This window comes from Dreissena polymorpha, chromosome 10, assembly GCF_020536995.1.
Source record: "Dreissena polymorpha isolate Duluth1 chromosome 10, UMN_Dpol_1.0, whole genome shotgun sequence".
NCBI lineage: Eukaryota > Metazoa > Mollusca > Bivalvia > Myida > Dreissenidae > Dreissena > Dreissena polymorpha.
Genome location: NC_068364.1, coordinates 7,339,627 through 7,356,932, shown reverse-complemented (window position 1 = coordinate 7,356,932; position 17,306 = coordinate 7,339,627). Strand labels below are relative to the sequence as shown.

Here is a 17,306-nt window from a genome sequence, read left to right as displayed (position 1 = left end):
TTGTTAACTCTTTTTTGGTTGCCAATCAACATGAAATTTGCTGAGAACATTTATGGTACCAGTATTCATATCTTAGCCATGTTTTAAACCATGGCTGCTAGAAGCTTGGTCAGCTTTTCTTATATAGCTATAATGAAACCTCATGAATTCTCTCATTAAGTTGAGAGCAATGATTGTTCTGGTTGTATGAAAAGCTGTTGGAGAGTGGGGCTGTTGTCCTAGTATTGCTATGGTAAATGTCATTTGCACAATCTGATCCAAGATGACATGTTGTGCACATTGTGTTATGTTTGGTTTTGCCTCAACAAGTCTAAATGTGACCTCATTTTGTTAAATTTTAAATGTTTTCTTACTTCTGTGCATGGTATACTTAGTTCATTTGGTATGATTGCATTTATATGATTTATTTCTTTTACATTGTGTAAAATTCTTTCTATACTTTGTCTTGATCAAAACAAATGTAGTTAAATGGTGCAATCGACATAGCTTGGCAAGAATTTTTTTGGAAAACCCATAGAAACATAAAGCTCACCAGTCAAGCTTTACACAAAGAAATAAAAAAATAATCACAAGCAGTAAAACAGAACTGTTAATGCACAGCATATTACAATATAGTTATCCTTTTAATGGCTTAAATATTAACAAAATTGTGAATCTATTTGATCAAATATCAATAAGTAAGAAGATGCAAGGGTGTTTTCTGTCTATTAATGTTTTGATAGTCTTTGGAAAGCAATTATGCTGCAGTCTTTAAAATCATCCTCAGCTGGGTTTTCTTCATGGCAGCTAAGTCTGATAGAGATACTATAAAGTCTGATTTTTGGAAACAACCAATATTTGATTTATTTAAAGAATGCTGTCAGATGGGAATCAAACCTAAGACCTTCCAATCACCAGGGCAACTTATCCACTAATGATTGATTGATAGTTTGACTAATGATATCAACTAACCATTGATTCATGGTTTGACTAATGGTATCCACTAACCATTGATTGATTGTTTGACTAATTATATCCTCTAACCATTGATGGACAGTTTGACTAATACTATCGCTTGATTGGTCATTGTTGGCTCGGGTACTACTTGCATGTACGCCAGGTACGGTAAATATAGTTAAAACGTACCCAGTCGATATAAGACTGTACCTGAGTTGTATTCCCGCCCATAATCTGATGTTGTAAAACGTGCTACCGATTACTGAAAACGATATTGTTAATCTTAAACAAACTTCACTTTTAAAAAAAATGCATCAATATGCTTTTTGAGTGAGTTTAGATTATATAGAGGCCATTTAACAGAAAATTTGACATAAATGTGAACATAATTTGTGTTAAAAAAATAGCCGACAATGACCGATTTAGCTTTAAATGTCCCGGGTACTATTTAGTATATTTAGCGTACCCAGAGTACATGTATATATATACTTAAAAGTACCCAGGGTACATGTAATCATTGTTATCCAGTAACCATCAATTGATACTTTGATTAATGATATCCACTAACCATTTTTGACTAATGATATCCACTAACCATTGATTGATGGTTTGATCAATTATATCCACAAACAATTGATTGATGGTTTGACTATTGATATCCTCCTACCATTGATTGATGGTTTGACTAATGATATCCAGTTACACAAATGATATCCACTAATAATTGATTGAATGTTAAAAAATGATATGCACTAACCATTGATGGATGGTTACACAAATGGTATCCACTCACCATTGATTGATGGTCACACAAATGATGTCCACTAACCATTGATTGATGGTTACACAAATGATAGCCACTAACCATAAATTGATAGGTTGATAAATGATAATCCAGTTAGGATTGATTTATTGTTTGAAAATTGATATCAAGGCATTACAAATGATATCTGTTAATCATTGATTAATCGTTTGACTGATGACTTGACAAACGGAACAATGTATGCAGTATACTGTTGAATCAATTCCTGATGCTTAAAATGTTATATACAAAGTATATATTAGCAGTTATATCAGTAGAAAGGTTCTTTTTTAGGACTGCGTTCCCCCAGCTCGACACAGATAACGTCATCCACAGATAACAGTCTTTTGAACGACCTTGACTCCATATTTGCCTCGGCATCGGCCGGACCTCAACCACAACAACAACAGGTTGAGAGTAAACTTTAAATTGTTCAAAATTCAAGGCTTCATGCAGTATTCTTTATCATAGTGATGAAATTGTGCATCTGTGTTTTTTATTAGCACAACGTGCTCATGGTGAGCTTTTGGGATAGCCTTTTGTCCGTCGTCCGTTGTGCCTGCGTCGTCAACATTTTGCCTTGTGAACACTTTAGAGGCCACATTTCTTGTGTGATCTTCATTAAACTTAGTCAGAACATTTGTCCTAATGATACCTCGACTGAGTTCGAAACTGGGTCATGCTCGGTCAAAAACTAGGTCATTAGGTAAAGAAAAAAAACAACCTTGTGAACACTGTAGAAGTCACATTTGATGCCCATTCTTCATGTAACTTTGTCAAAATGTTTGTCTTAATGATATGTTGGTTGAGTTAAAAAATTGTTCCGTTCCGTTGAAAAACATGGCCAACAGGGGGCGGGGCAGTATTCCTTATATGGCTATAGATAAACCTTGTGAACACTCCAGAAGTCACAATTTTTGCCCAATCATCATGAAACTTGGTCAAAAAATTGGTTTCATTGATATCTCAGATGAGTGTGAAAATGGTCGAGATTGGTGAAAAACATGTCCGCCAGGAGGCGGGGCATTTTTCTCTGTGTGTATAGTGAAAGCATGTAAACACTCTAGAAATCACATTTTTGGTCCAATCGTCATGAAATTTGGTCAGAACATATTTTTACTGGATATGACAGTTGAGTTCGAAAATGGTTTGGGTCGGTAAAAAAACATGGCGTCCAGGGGGGGTCTTTTTCCTTATATTTATATAGTAAAAAAGCTTGTGAACACTCTAGAAGTCACATTTTTTGTCCAATCATCATGAAACTTGGTCAAAACATTGGTTGTATGGATATCTTGTAATGATATCTAGGCAGAGTTCCTTTATGGTTGTAGTCTGTTGAAAAACATGGCTTTAAATTGCTTTATAGTGTAACCTTCTTTACACTCTACTAAGAAATTACCAATGTACACGTTGAATGAAACTTATGCATACATGTATTATGATATTCATAATATTAAATAAATCATGCCCATTCATCTACCTGCTTATCAGCAACTAATTAATTCTCTATTGACTGTGTCTAAATTCAGTTTAGAGTCAGGCCCCAAATTACTGTGCTGGCCACTTTTCACACATTTTGTTGCATGTAATTTAATGACCGCAGACCAATGAAATAACCAATGAAATAACCATTAGCCACAGCAGGTACCTCATTATCTCTGACAGTTAATTGATGCATAACCCCTTGTTTACAGCCCTTTGCAGTGAACAGCAATTGCTATTCAGTGGTATCAATATAGAGATAAACACATAAATACATCTGTCTGGCATTTATTTTCGTATAAAAATCATCATGCTGACTGCATAAAAAGAACAGATTACAACATTGAAGCAAGCTCTTGAAATAGCAAAATTTATACTTTATGTATATTTCCAAAAAAGGTTTATACAATATATATAAATTTAATTGACATGATATTTCATATTTCTTAGCTTTAAGTACAGTGATGCCTGATTGAACTTACTCAATATGGCTATTATTTAACTTATAACTATCACAAAGTACGTAAAAAAATCCTTTACAGCTTAGGCAACAACTTTTGTCAAAATTCAATTATATTGATTAATAAAAAATAGATTGAAATATTCTCCAACTTTACTGTTGAACATTTATTGACAAAAAACTATCGTGTCTACATGTACACATATCATATCACAGATATACTTTGTTCAAGAATTAAATAGATAGAGAAAATGTACTTAAAACCAACTATTTGCGATACTTATGCTATTAAATGCAGCTTGTATTTGAGAATAAATTTCACAATTTAAATGCATTTTAGTTTCGCATTGGTTGTAAATAAAGAGTAGAAGCATAGAGGAATTGTTTACAAACAACACTTACAAATGTGAATAATTAACAAAAAATAACTCTTAAATGAAGTATGAAATTTCATTTTAAATCATAAATACAGATTGATATACAAAAGTCATGTAGGCCTACATGGATGATATGTGAAATACAGTATTATGTGGAAGTCAGAAATACCATTATTCTAATTAATTTTATATAACAGACGTCATGTATGATATGTGAAATGCAGTATTACTTGAAAATCAGAGTATCATTGTTATCAATAACTTTGAATGCAAAAACAGTGAAAAGGTATTTTAATAATAGAGCACACTAAGTCTGTCTGCTCAGCACTCGTCCTCTTTTGAAGATTTTACACTAAATAATCGAACTATAAAGCGCAAGTTAAGTATGTACGCCTTTCTGTATAAACTACTTTTATTATTTTGAACTCCACCTTCCCAGAATAGTTCAGTTTGTTGTGTTCTCAGGTGAGCGCCTTAGGGCCCATGGCCCTCATGTTATCATTTGATTCAAGTTATTTGCTTTTAAGTTCTGTATATTACCCTCCCATGCTTGTCTTACATGTTTGTCGATACAAAGTCTAATATGAATCTCACTGAACTTTCTGTAAACAACAACAAATGATGCTTGTAAAAGTACTCAATACTTCATTTACAAAATGAAGTTCCAATCAATTTAGCACAGAATACTCAAATTGAGTGGTCAGCTCAATTGAAAAAATTGTGTCATCTTGGTTTAAAAACAAATTATATTGGCACTTAAAAACAATTTATTATTTCAAACTTTGTCTATTTAAATTTGTCTGGCTTACTCTCAAGATTTCAATTCATAGGCATAACAACTCTTAGTCATTGTTTGAAGAGCAATAACCCCAAATTCATCAACTATTATTTTTAAGTATAATCCTCATGTACACTCTATGTTGCAGTTCATGTACAGCCATCCAATGGCTGGTGTGGGTCACCACCCCCCTTCCATGGCAAGCCCCTTTGCCCCGGGGGTCAGTCACTTTGCCCCGAGGGTTAATCTGGGGTTTAGCTATCCCCTCAACCCCACCCAGTCTACTGCCCTGCAGGTGCAGACAGGCCTGATAGCGAACCATGCTCCTGTTGCCATGGCTGCAGGGTCGTCAGGTATGTCAGTGCTGCAGAAACCTTGCTTACAGATATTAGATTTAATCATTATCTGGATTTAGCCATTTGTTTAACAAATAATGGCAAAACCTTACTTTCAACTGTATGTTTCAATCATTTTTTTTGATTAAGCGAATTTATAAACAATAATTTCAACAATTTGGTAGGTGGTCATCCAGGTAAACTTAACTTATTTTGAAATCCAGGCAACTGTTTTGGACAAGAAAGATTTCTACACAGCTAGACAACAAAAAAATTCACATGCCTGGTGGCCATGTTTTTGAAAAAAACAAAAAAAAACAACTTTGAATGAAGTTGGTAGAGGGTCATAAAGGTTAATTTACACTCGACACAATTTACAACTTTTGTACATAAATGTATAGAAATAAATCCTAAATAATGTAGTGACATTATTTAGACATGATACAAGTAAGATCTTTAAAAATTCAGAATATTTATGTTATTATTAAGTAGTGTAGATTAATAATATATCAACTGCGTATTAAGGTTAGCAGACCTGTAAAAAAACTTCCATTTTCTATTTCATCAATTGACTCAGCACAGTTAACCTAAAATAAAGCTTACACAAGATACATCCGAACTAAAAGTCTGTCAAAAGTTAAATATTCAACTTAAAATATTCACTTGCATTTCAGTTCTTTAGGTCCCGCAGTGTCCATTGGATCTTTTTAAAGCAACTAATATAACATATTTCGTTTATCCATGAGTAATCCGTAACTGTTTTGCAAAAGCAGCCCCTGTTTTTCTCTGTCACAGGGTCTGTGTTTGACACGAAGGGTTGCATGTCCCCTACTCAGACCGGAGGTCTGGCTGACCTTGACACACTCGGGAAGACACTTCTACAGCAGAACCTTGGAGATCAAACCCCTCAACACTCTTTTGAAGTGTACGTAAGATTGTTGCAGACTAATTAGATAAAGATTTAAGGAGTAAATAAGAGCCTTGTTATGTGAACAAAGGGTTTAATGCATGTGCCTAAAGTGTCATCCCAGATGAGCCTGTTCAGCCTAAAGTGTCATCCCAGATGAGCCTGTTCAGTCCCAACAGGCATTTCAGGGATGACACTTTCCTCTCCTATGGAATTTTTTCGTTATAAGCGTCGTCCCTGATTAGAATTAAGCCTGTGCAGATTGTACAGGCCAATCTGGGACAACACTTTAATATGCACATGCATTAAGGGCAGTTTTCCTAGAATGAGGCTTATATGTTCCCTGAGTTTAAGGGACTGTACAAACATTCCTACAAATCACTGTGTTTAAGGGACTGTACAAACATTCCTACAAATCACTGGGTTTTGTTATTTGTTTGTAAACAAGTCAGTTTTGTTGTTCGTAATTTCAAGTGTAGTAAGGAATGCTATGGTCTAATTTCCTAATGATATCTTAATGTTCCCCTTGTTTATAAGCCTGTGAGGGAGAGGGTGTATGGGAGTTACTGTTTTGGCATTGGCAGCAGTTTGTGGTGAGAACTTCAATGTCCTTATACATTTCTCAAGCATTGATTTGTAATATTATATGTCATTGACACAATGTGTGGATGTTCAAGACACTTTTCTGGCAAAAATTATAAACATTCATTAGTGATATGCCCTTGAACATAGCAGTGTATTACATGTATTCACGTTTTTGACTCCATAAGGCAGCAAAGTATAAAACTATCTGTTCCTTGTTGAAAATGAATAATGTGTCTTCATTCTTTAAATATTTTATTTAAGTGTTCATAGGAATGGATGGATTAAGGTGGCAAATTCATTAATTTTTCCAATGTGGTAACACAAAATTTCTTATGTTTCTTCAATACAACTGTAAATATATATATATATATTGTCATGGGTGCCATGTTTCACTGTTAATACTGATTTTAGTATTTTGTTAACTTTTGTCCTACATAAACTATTGAAAACTATATGTTCATTATTTTTATTTTTCACCCATTGTTGTGAATTTAAGGTCAAAGCCAGCCACTAAGGTCACCTTGAATCAGCTAGCAACCAGTCAACCAAACACAAAAGGTTTAGTCCCAAATCCTGCACCGCCCGTACAACCAACACAACCATTGGTTGACCTGGTAATCCATCCTCCACCAGTGTCCACGGTTACAGGATCCACCACATCAACAACCATGGGGTCAACCAATCCCAAATCTACGGAAGTTCAACCATTAACAGATGTGTTTGTGCCATTAGAAAGTATTGTCCCAGGTTAACATGATTTTATATTTGCTAAGTATTTTATTTTCTCATAAAAATGGTTGCATTTTAAACAAATTATACTAGTTGAGAACCAATAGCTGCAAAGGACCTATACCTGAGGAACCTGTATAACTTTATAAAAACTTCAAACTTACCAAAGGAGAACACGCTTCATTGCAGGAACACATTCTGTAAATGTCGGACTGTTTCTATTAAGTAATTATATAAATAAAGCTTTTTCTCTCTGTATACATGTGTTGTTTCATACACTGCTGGGGATTTCCGTTTACAAGCACCCATGTGCAGAAATTTAAGATTTGGGAGACATGTTACGGGTTCAGAATTTCATGGTTTTGAATAAAACCAGGAGCACATCATTACTGTTTAGAATTATAGGTTATTTAGTATTTAAATATTTTTCTCAAATCCGCCCTTATAGGAGGTGATTTTTATAAAAATGTTAAGCATTGTTTTTTGTAAATTTATAATACAAAAATAATAATATAATGTGAACAGAATTGCACACACGATAAATCAATAAATAATATTATTATTTGCAAGTCGGTATATGTGAAACATTTTGAGGGACGAATGCATAATTTATATTAGCCATTTTCCAGTTAAATCTTGTCTTTTGATATGTGTATTCCTTTTGGCATCCAGCTTAATTTCATGTCAAAGTTAATAAATAAATGTACAGTATACTTATTCTAACAGCCATTTAAACATTTACACCAGAGAACATATCACAAGAACATGAACGCTATTCAAAGAATATTCATGTATATGTTGATGGAAAGACTAATGTACTGCAGGCACTTCATCGCCAGTGTCAGCGTATGACAAGAACGGTGTGAAGGTTCTCATCCTGGTGACCAAGAACAAGCCCCGTGAGGATGTCACCGTGATGGTGGTGTCTGTTATCAGCACAAATACCTCCTCCATCAAGGCCTTTGTGTTTCAGGCAGCCGTGCCTAAGGTAGAAATAAGACTTGAGAATGGACATTACTTTGCAAAAAATGGACACAGTTTCATTATGGAGGATTTTATTTAATCAATAGTATTATTATGTTTATTTTTATGTCCCCAACCACTATAGTTTGTTTGTTTGTTTGTTTGCCCCAACTTTAACATTTTGCCATAACTTTTGCAATATTGAAGATAGCAACTTCATATTTGGCATGCATGTGTAGCTCATGGAGCTGCACATTTTGAGTGGTGAAAGGTCAAGGTCAAATGTAAAAAAAATAACATCCAAGGGAAGTAATAAGCTTTTAAGGGAGATAATTATCTGATTCCTGCCAAATGATAATTTTTTTTAATAAATCAAAGCGGCGCAGTAGGAGACATAGTGTTTCTGACATAGTGTTTCTGACGAACACATTTCTTGTTATTTTTAAAATCAATGTTAATGAAGCAATTATATATGTAAGATTGTCTTATAACTCGCTAATCCGCAAAATTTATAACTACAGCTTAATGGTAAAACAGTATATAATTATACCCCCACAAACAAAGTTTAGGGGGGTATATAGGAGTGAACTTGTCGGTCGGTCAGTCGGTCTGTCTGTCGGTCCGTATTAAGTGTCCGCTCTCTAATTCAAGTAGTTTTCATCCGATCTTCACCAAACTTGGTCAGAAGTTGTATCTACATGATGTCTAATCCAAGTTCGAACATGGGCCTTTTCGGGTCAAAAACTAGGTCACGGAGTCACTTGTTTTAAACATTCTGCATGTTGTCCGCTCTCTAATTCAAGAAGTTTTCATCCAATCTTCACCAAATTTGGTCAGAAGTTGTATCTGGATGATCTTAAGGCCAAGTTCGAACATGGGCCTTGCCGGGTCAAAAACTAGGTCACGGGGTCACTTAGTACGTTTTACACATTGAGCATTGTGTCCGCTCTCTATTTCAAGTAGTTTAAATCCAATCTTCACCACACTTGGTCAGAAGTTGTAACAAGATGCTGTGTAGGTCAAGTTCGAACACGGGCCATGCCGGGTCAAAAACTAGGTCACGGGGTCACTTAGTGTGTTTTAAACCTCACCATGTTGTCCTCTCTCTAATTCAAGTACTTTTTTTCCAATCTTCACCAAAATTGGTCAGAAGTTGTATCTTGATAATGTCTAGGGCAAGTTTGAATATGGGTCATGCCGGGTCAAAAACAAGGTCATGGGGTCACTTAGGGCGTTTTAAACATCACAATGTTGTCCGCTCTCTAATTCAAGTAGTTTTCATCCAATCTTCACCAAACTTGTATGCGAAATGTATGCACATTTACACAAATGTTTATCAACTGAGAATTGTACAACTTTCTACATATGACATCATGCAACTTTGTGGGAAATTTGTCATAACTGTGTCAAGTTGTTTTTCTGGACATATTTAGCATTCAGCAGGATGGGCCCAATTTTGCTTTCAAAATCATTCACTTTTTACCCAAAAGTTGACTTAATTCCTCAAATGTGTGTGTCGATGGCAGTATTTTTATGCTCTCATGAAGTTGAAACATATATTGGCTGCTTTGTCCGTCGGTTTAAATTCTTTTTTTGATGTAATTGAACTTTGCATTGAGGTTGGTTTTTTTATGGCAGGGAAGAGAGAAACAAATATCCTCAACACACCTCGTACTGGATGTCCCTCTGTCTGTCCTGCACTTTTTTTCTACACAAGATCTTACACACTTATTGTCAGTTTTATGAAATTTATCTCTCATAAGGTAGGCATGTACAATTTATTCGGTCCGTCTGCTCAAATCTGCTCTTCATATTAATAGCATTATGTTATTTCCCCATCCTTTTACAAAGCTCGAGTATTGGGGAGCATTCACTAGTTTTTTTTGAGGGAGGGTGGGGGGGGGGGGGGGGTGCCTGGGAAAGGTGGGTAATTGCATCGAAAATAAATTACTTTTTGCCTCATGAATTGCTTCAATCATATTTTCATGTAACCTCCCTTATTCTGTAATTTTGATACTAGTATGCAGCATGCAAAACATGTTGAGTATCATGTGTCATAAACAATATCATTAGTGGGTAGGACTGGTCAGCAGGTTATGCATTTATTTAATTTCAAAATCAATAAAAAGTATGTTTAAGTATGTTCGTTTTAAACCAGGTTTTCTGAAGGTAAAAACTGGTAATTAGATTGGCGAATGTCGGCGGGCGGGCGGGCGGAACAAGCTTGTTCTTTGTCGTTCATTGTGAGATTTTAAAATCATTTGGCACATTTGTTCACCATCATTTAACGGTGTGTCGCACAAAAGAATTACGTCGATATCTCCAAGATCAAGGTCACACTTTGAGTTCAAAGGTCAAAAATGGCCATAAATGAGCTCGTCCGGGCCATAACTATGTCATTGATCGTGAGATTTTAAAATTTGGAACATTTGTTCACCATCATTGGACAGTGTGTCCCACGAAAGAATTACGTCAATATCTCCAAGGTCAAGGTCCCCACAACTAAAAATATATTTATTTTGAAATAAAGGGGGTTAATTATAAATAATCAGTTCAGTTTGAGTTGTCTCCCTTTATCAGACTTTTTTCTAATTGAAAACCTGGTTTTGTGACAATTTTGTCCCTTGTTTGATGTTGGTTTGAAGCTTATTTTAGTGCTTCATGGCTACATGCTTCTTGTACATAAGAATAACCAATGCTTTTCTACAATTAACTTTGCATATATGATAAATTGACATATAGCTTTAATATTTGGCATAAACACGCGCTTTTTTAACTATTCATTATTAAAAGATATATGCTTGAGTATCCATTTTTCTGTGTTGATAATTTTTATTCAATTTTTAAAACTGTTTCTCTCTGTCCGTGTGTAGAGACAACCTTGTCCGCAGGCCATCTCTTACCCTTTTCAACATACAGAATTCAAACTTGCATGATTGTTCTTCAGGGTATCAAGTTGAGCAAAAGTTATGCACCTTTTTAACTTAGACATTCTACATGCTAAATGTTATGACATGTGGGTTTTTTTTCAAAGGGGGAGGGGGGGGGGGGGGGGCAAGTTTGTAACAAATTCTAGTTACACTTTGGCATTTCAATTGTTTATAAATGTGCTTGCAGCCAAAGTCCACTGTTTAGTACAATTGGATATGCGTTCAATTTGTGTTTTTATAATTAATACTCACAACATCACAATGTTGTCCGCTCTCTAATTCAAGTAGTTTTCATCCAATCTTCACCAAACTTGGTCAGAAGTTGTATTTAGATGATGTCTAGTTCAAGTTTGAATATGGGTCATGCCGGGTCAAAAACAAGGTCACGGGGTATCTTTGTGCATTTTAAACCTCACCATGTTGTCCGCTCTCTAATTCAAGTAGTTTTCATCCAATCCTCACCAATCTTGGTCACAAGTTTTATCTTAATGATCTCTAGGACAAGTTTGAACATGGGCCATTCTGGGCCTAAAACTAGGTCACGGGGTCACTTAGTGCGTTTTTTAACATTCAGCATGGTGTCCGCTCTCTAATTCAAGTAGTTTACATCTGATCTTCACCAAACTTGGTCAGAAGTTTTATGGAGATGATCTTAAGGCCAAGTTAGAACATCGGCCTTTCTGGGTCAAAAACTAGGTCAAGGGGTCACTTAGTGCGTTTTAAAAATTGAGCATGGTGTCCGCTGTTTTTTGTGAAGACGACATGCAAAATATTATGTGTCAATGCGGCATGTGGGGGTATTTGTCACGTCTGTGACAAAGCTCTAGTTCATTTTGAAATAACAGAGTTCATTCCAAGGTTAATAAATGAAGGTTGTTTTTTTATTTCGTCTGACAGGCTATGAAAGTGAAGCTTCAACCCCCTTCTACAACAGATTTGCCAGCGTTCAACCCGATCCTTCCACCATCAGCAATCACTCAAGTCCTGCTACTAGCTAACCCTCAAAAGGCAAGACTTTCACAGTGAAAAAAATCTTACAACCAAGACCTTAAAATTTAAATTTGTTAATTAAATTTTTAAGGCTTAAAAAAAATCTTAAAGGCTACCTAATGATGTGTAACATGTAAGACTTGTCAACTAAATGTTGTCATCCAAATGGAATTATTATCTACCATTTTTAAGTGTTCTAAAGATTAAGCTTTGATGTTATATTTAAATTGGATTAAATTAAGCAAAATAATTCAGTGACACTTTCTTTTTTATCAGATGATACAATATTGTAGAGCTTGTGATGATGATCAAATACACAAGTCTATTACAAAAACTTAGAAAGCAGTTTAATACTTGGGTGAATTAAGTGTCTTGCTGTGATGTTTACTGTATGTGACAGTATTTAGCTATGGCTAGGCATAATGTAACTGCAACAATATTTAAATTTTACAACACTTATTGTCCCCTACCGGTGAAACCGGAGGGGACTTATGGTTTGCGCTCTGTCTGTCAGTCAGTCTGTCTGTCACACTTTTCTGGATTCTGCGATAACTTTAAAAGTTCTTCATATTTTTTCATGAAACTTGAAACATGGATAGATGGCAATATGGAGATTATGCACGCCATTTCATTTTGTTCCTACATAAAAAATCTGGTTTCTATTGCAACAAATAGACTAGAAATACTGTTGAAAAAGGTGATTTTCTGGATCCTGCGATAACTTTAAAAGTTCTTCATATTTTTTCATGAAACTTGAAACATGGATAGATGGCAATATGGACATTATGCATTTAATTTTGTTCCTACGTTAAAATTTCTGGTTGCTATGGCAATTTTTTTTTTTTAATCTAACAATTGTGGAATTTCTGACAATGATGGAGCCAGTAGGGGACATATATTGCTTGGCAATAGTTTTGTTTTATATATAATAACCAGTACTGGAAAGTAGGGGACTGAGCAGTAAGTAATCGCTTTGAAACTTGACAGAACATTAACTTCCAAGCCTATATGAAGGCTTTTGAACTACCTTGGCACACATTTTACGTATTTAGTAAATGTTAAGGGTAAGTAAGTAGAAATCAGGTTGTGCATTTACCGTAACAAGACATGTTTTTATGTTTTTAGGAAAAGATCAGATTAAAATTCAAGATATCATACACATTGAACGAGCAGACCCATTCCGATGTTGGTGACATAGATGGTTTTGAAGTATAACAGTTAAAAACACAGTGAAACTCACTATATCACATTCAGAACAAATAACTGTGCTTAAAGATTGTGCCAGAGCTAGACTGTAGCATGAATACTCTGTGATAAACCTCTGGAGAGAATGCAGTGGCAGTGAATTGTAGGACGTTATTGTAGGATGCAAACCCCAGCTAGGGTGTATAATTGTAGGACGTTATTGTAGGATGCAAACCCCAGCTAGGGTGTATAAGGGCTATACTGGAACCACTATGGATTTAACAACATTCGAATTCAATTTTTGCATATGTTTTCTCATACGATGTTAACAGTTACAAAATGTATGCACATTTACACAAATGTTTATCAACTGAGAATTGTACAACTTTCTACATATGACATCATGCAACTTTGTGGGAAATTTGTCATAACTGTGTCAAGTTGTTTTTCTGGACATATTTAGCATTCAGCAGGATGGGCCCAATTTTGCTTTCAAAATCATTCACTTTTTACCCAAAAGTTGACTAAATTCCTCAAATGTGTGTGCCGATGGCAGTATTTTTATGCTCTCATGAAGTTGGAAACATATATTGGCTGCTTTGTCCGTCGGTTTAAATTCTTTTTTTGATGTAATTGTACTTTGCATTGAGGTGGGGTTTTTCATGGCAGGGAAGAGAGAAACAAATATCTTCAACAAACCTCGTACTGGATGTCCCTCTGTCTGTCCTGCACTTCTTTTCTACACAAGATCATACACACTTATTGTCAGTTTTATGAAATTTATCTCTGGTATTCTCATAAGGTAGGCATGTACAATTTATTCGGTCCGTCAGCTCAAATCTGCTCTTCATATTAATAGCATTATGTTATTTCCCCATCCTTTTACAAAGCTCGAGTATTGGGGAGCATTCACTAGTTTTTTTGAGGGGGGTGGGGTGGGGTGGGGGGGTAATTGCATTGAAAATAAATTACTTTTTGCCTCATGAATTGCTTCAATCATATTTTCATGTAACCTTCCATATTCTGTAATTTTGATATGCAGCATGCAAAACATGTTGAGTATCATGTGTCATAAACAATATCATTAGTGGGTAGGACTGGTCAGCAGGTTATGCATTTATTTAATTTCAAAATCAATAAAAAGTATGTTTAAGTATGTTCATTTTTAACCAGGTTTTCCGAAGGAAAAAACTGGTTATTAGATTGGCGAATGTCGGCGGGCGTGCGGAACAAGCTTGTCCGGGCCATAACTTTGTTGTTCATTGTGAGATTTTAAAATCATTTGGCACATTTGTTCACCATCATTAGACGGTGTGTCGCACAAAAGAATTACGTCGATATCTCCAAGATCAAGGTCACACTTTGAGTTCAAAGGTCAAAAATGGCCATAAATGAGCTTTTCCGGGCCATAACTATGTCATTCATTGTGAGATTTTAAAATCATTTGGCACATTTGTTCACCATTATTGGACAGTGTGTTGCACAAAAGAATTACGTCAATATCTCCAAGGTCAAGGTCCCCACAACTAAAAATATATTTATTTTGAAATAAAGGAGGGTTAATTATAAACAATCAGTTCAGTTTGAGTTGTCTCCCTTTATCAGACTTTTTTTTTCTAATTGAAAACCTGGTTTTGTGACAATTTTGTCCCTTGTTTGATGTTGGTTTGAAGCTTATTTTAGTGCTTCATGGCTACATGCTTCTTTTACATAAGAATAACCAATGCTTTTCTACAATTAACTTTGCATATATGATAAATTGACATATGCTTTAATCTTTGGCATAAACACACGTTTTTTTAACTATTCATTATTAAAAGATATATGCTTTAGTATCCATTTTTCTGTGTTGATAATTTTTATTCAATTTTTACAATTGTTTCTTTCTGTCCGTTTGTAGAGAAAACCTTGTCCGCAGGCCTTCTCTTACCCTTTTCAACATACAGAATTCAAACTTGCATGATTGTTCTTCAGGGTATCAAGTTGAGCATGTGAAACATATGTTAAACATTACAAAAGTTATGCACCTTTTTAACTTAGACATTCTACATGCTAAATGTTATGACATGTGGGTTTTTTTTGCAAAGGGGGGGGGGGGGTGGGGCAAGTTTGTAACAAATTCTAGTTACACTTTGGCATTTCAATTGTTTATAAATGTGCTTGCAGCCAAAGTCCACTGTTAAGTACAATTTGATATGCGTTTAATTTGTGTTTTTAAAATTAATGCTCACAATAATTTTAATGTCAGATTAGTAAAAACAAGCTTGGAATCTTGGAATCTGGACACATTTTTATCATACATTACAAACATGAAATATTAAAGTTATTTAATCACACAATTTATCGTATTTGGAATCTCAAGAAACATGCCCAGTGTTGTTAATGATTCCCATTTGAATGCAAAACATTAATGATAATCAGTTTTTATTGTTTCAGATTTAAGTGTTTTATAATCGAGAACATACATTGAGGATGTATTCTTATCAAATCAGCTTTGTAAATAAAGATCGAGTCATAACCATGTTTGATGCGTAAAATTGATTGGATAGAATGTGTTTTGAATACATTGCTTGTTTGTCTTGTAAAAAGCTGAGTGTTTTGTTTTGAAACTTGAATATCAGGAGAGCAAAATTAGCCCTGTAAGAAAAACAAATATGTATAATGTTCAAACATTTTTAGGTGTTTGTTTATAATTTTATTAAAGCATTAAGAGATCTGTTGATAAAACAACAGTAATTTATTTATTAAGGTCATACATTGTTTATGTTTGGTTTATACAAGTTCATACTAGAGTAGATTAAATAAAGTTTTAAATGTTGAGGAAAGTGCAATAAAATAACAACTGTCAAAACAAGTGCTCATTATATTAGCTGCTCAGAATGTGAACCTTCATAAAATAAGTCTGTTCTGGAAACATCAGTATTGACATTTATTAAGCTTTGTAAATGATAATTTCATGAATTAGCATTTTGATAAAATTGATAGGGATTGGGTAAATATTTTTGAAAAGTAGAATTTTTATATAAATGCGCATTTTTTTCTTAGCTGCTATGTAACGTTTTAGCAATTTACTTAATAAAGCATGTACGGTTTGATTGGAGTCAGAGCCCTAGATAAGATTTTATACTAAAGTGTATTTTACCCATTAAATGTCTTGTCAAATGGTATTTTACTCATTTACCAACAGCTTTAAATAGTAATTGAGATTTGCAAATAGTATTTTTTGAGCTTCATATTAAAGTGGGCATTACAATGAATTCAGAAGTACGTACATTAATTAATAAATATTATACAATACTAGCAGTGGTCAAATAAATACATTTTGGACTATTGTTTTGAGATTAAAGAAACGTCAAAATTTCCTTTTGGCAGGATTCAATGTTTATCTTTATCCCCACTATTATTTTCTTATGCAGACTATTACGTCCTACTTATCCCAATTTCTAAATGACATTCATGAAATGTAAAAGGGTATTTACTAAAATCCAAATCTTATCTGGAGCTCTGATTTGAAAAAATCAGGATATGTACTCATCAAATGTGGAAGTTTAGAAATTTTGGTTAACATATTATATGTATGTATTTTATATATGTTTGTAGCTGTCATTTTTGTTTCAATGATTGTGTTAGATGATTGTTTGATTGGGATATTTCTTTCTTGGAATTCCTTAGTTTCAAATGGGGTCGGAAGTTTGTAAAAAAATTGCAGTTAATTTTTATATTATAAAAATGCAATTACATAAAATTGTTATGTTTGTAGATGTATGTAATTATCATAAGAACAAATATTTATTCTGAATTATATCATCTGTTTTCTTTTGTCAGTAGTTTGTATGGATAGACTCTG

The 17,306-nt window shown here is 34.3% G+C and overlaps 1 protein-coding gene across 3 annotated transcripts in view; it reads left to right on the top strand.

Moving 5' to 3' along the window:
• The window catches only part of LOC127847079 (ADP-ribosylation factor-binding protein GGA1-like), a 43,073-nt gene extending 25,795 nt beyond the window's left edge, over positions 1–17,278 (top strand). For all 3 annotated transcript variants that reach the window (XM_052378676.1, XM_052378677.1, XM_052378675.1), the window contains 7 exons: positions 2,033–2,148; positions 4,984–5,188; positions 5,966–6,095; positions 7,159–7,409; positions 8,216–8,379; positions 12,182–12,292; positions 13,400–17,278. In XM_052378676.1, the coding sequence (XP_052234636.1) occupies positions 2,033–2,148; positions 4,984–5,188; positions 5,966–6,095; positions 7,159–7,409; positions 8,216–8,379; positions 12,182–12,292; positions 13,400–13,489 (1,067 nt within the window). In that variant the 3' untranslated portion in view covers positions 13,490–17,278. The remainder of the gene's footprint in view (positions 1–2,032; positions 2,149–4,983; positions 5,189–5,965; positions 6,096–7,158; positions 7,410–8,215; positions 8,380–12,181; positions 12,293–13,399) is intronic.
• Positions 17,279–17,306: the final 28 nt, after the last annotated feature.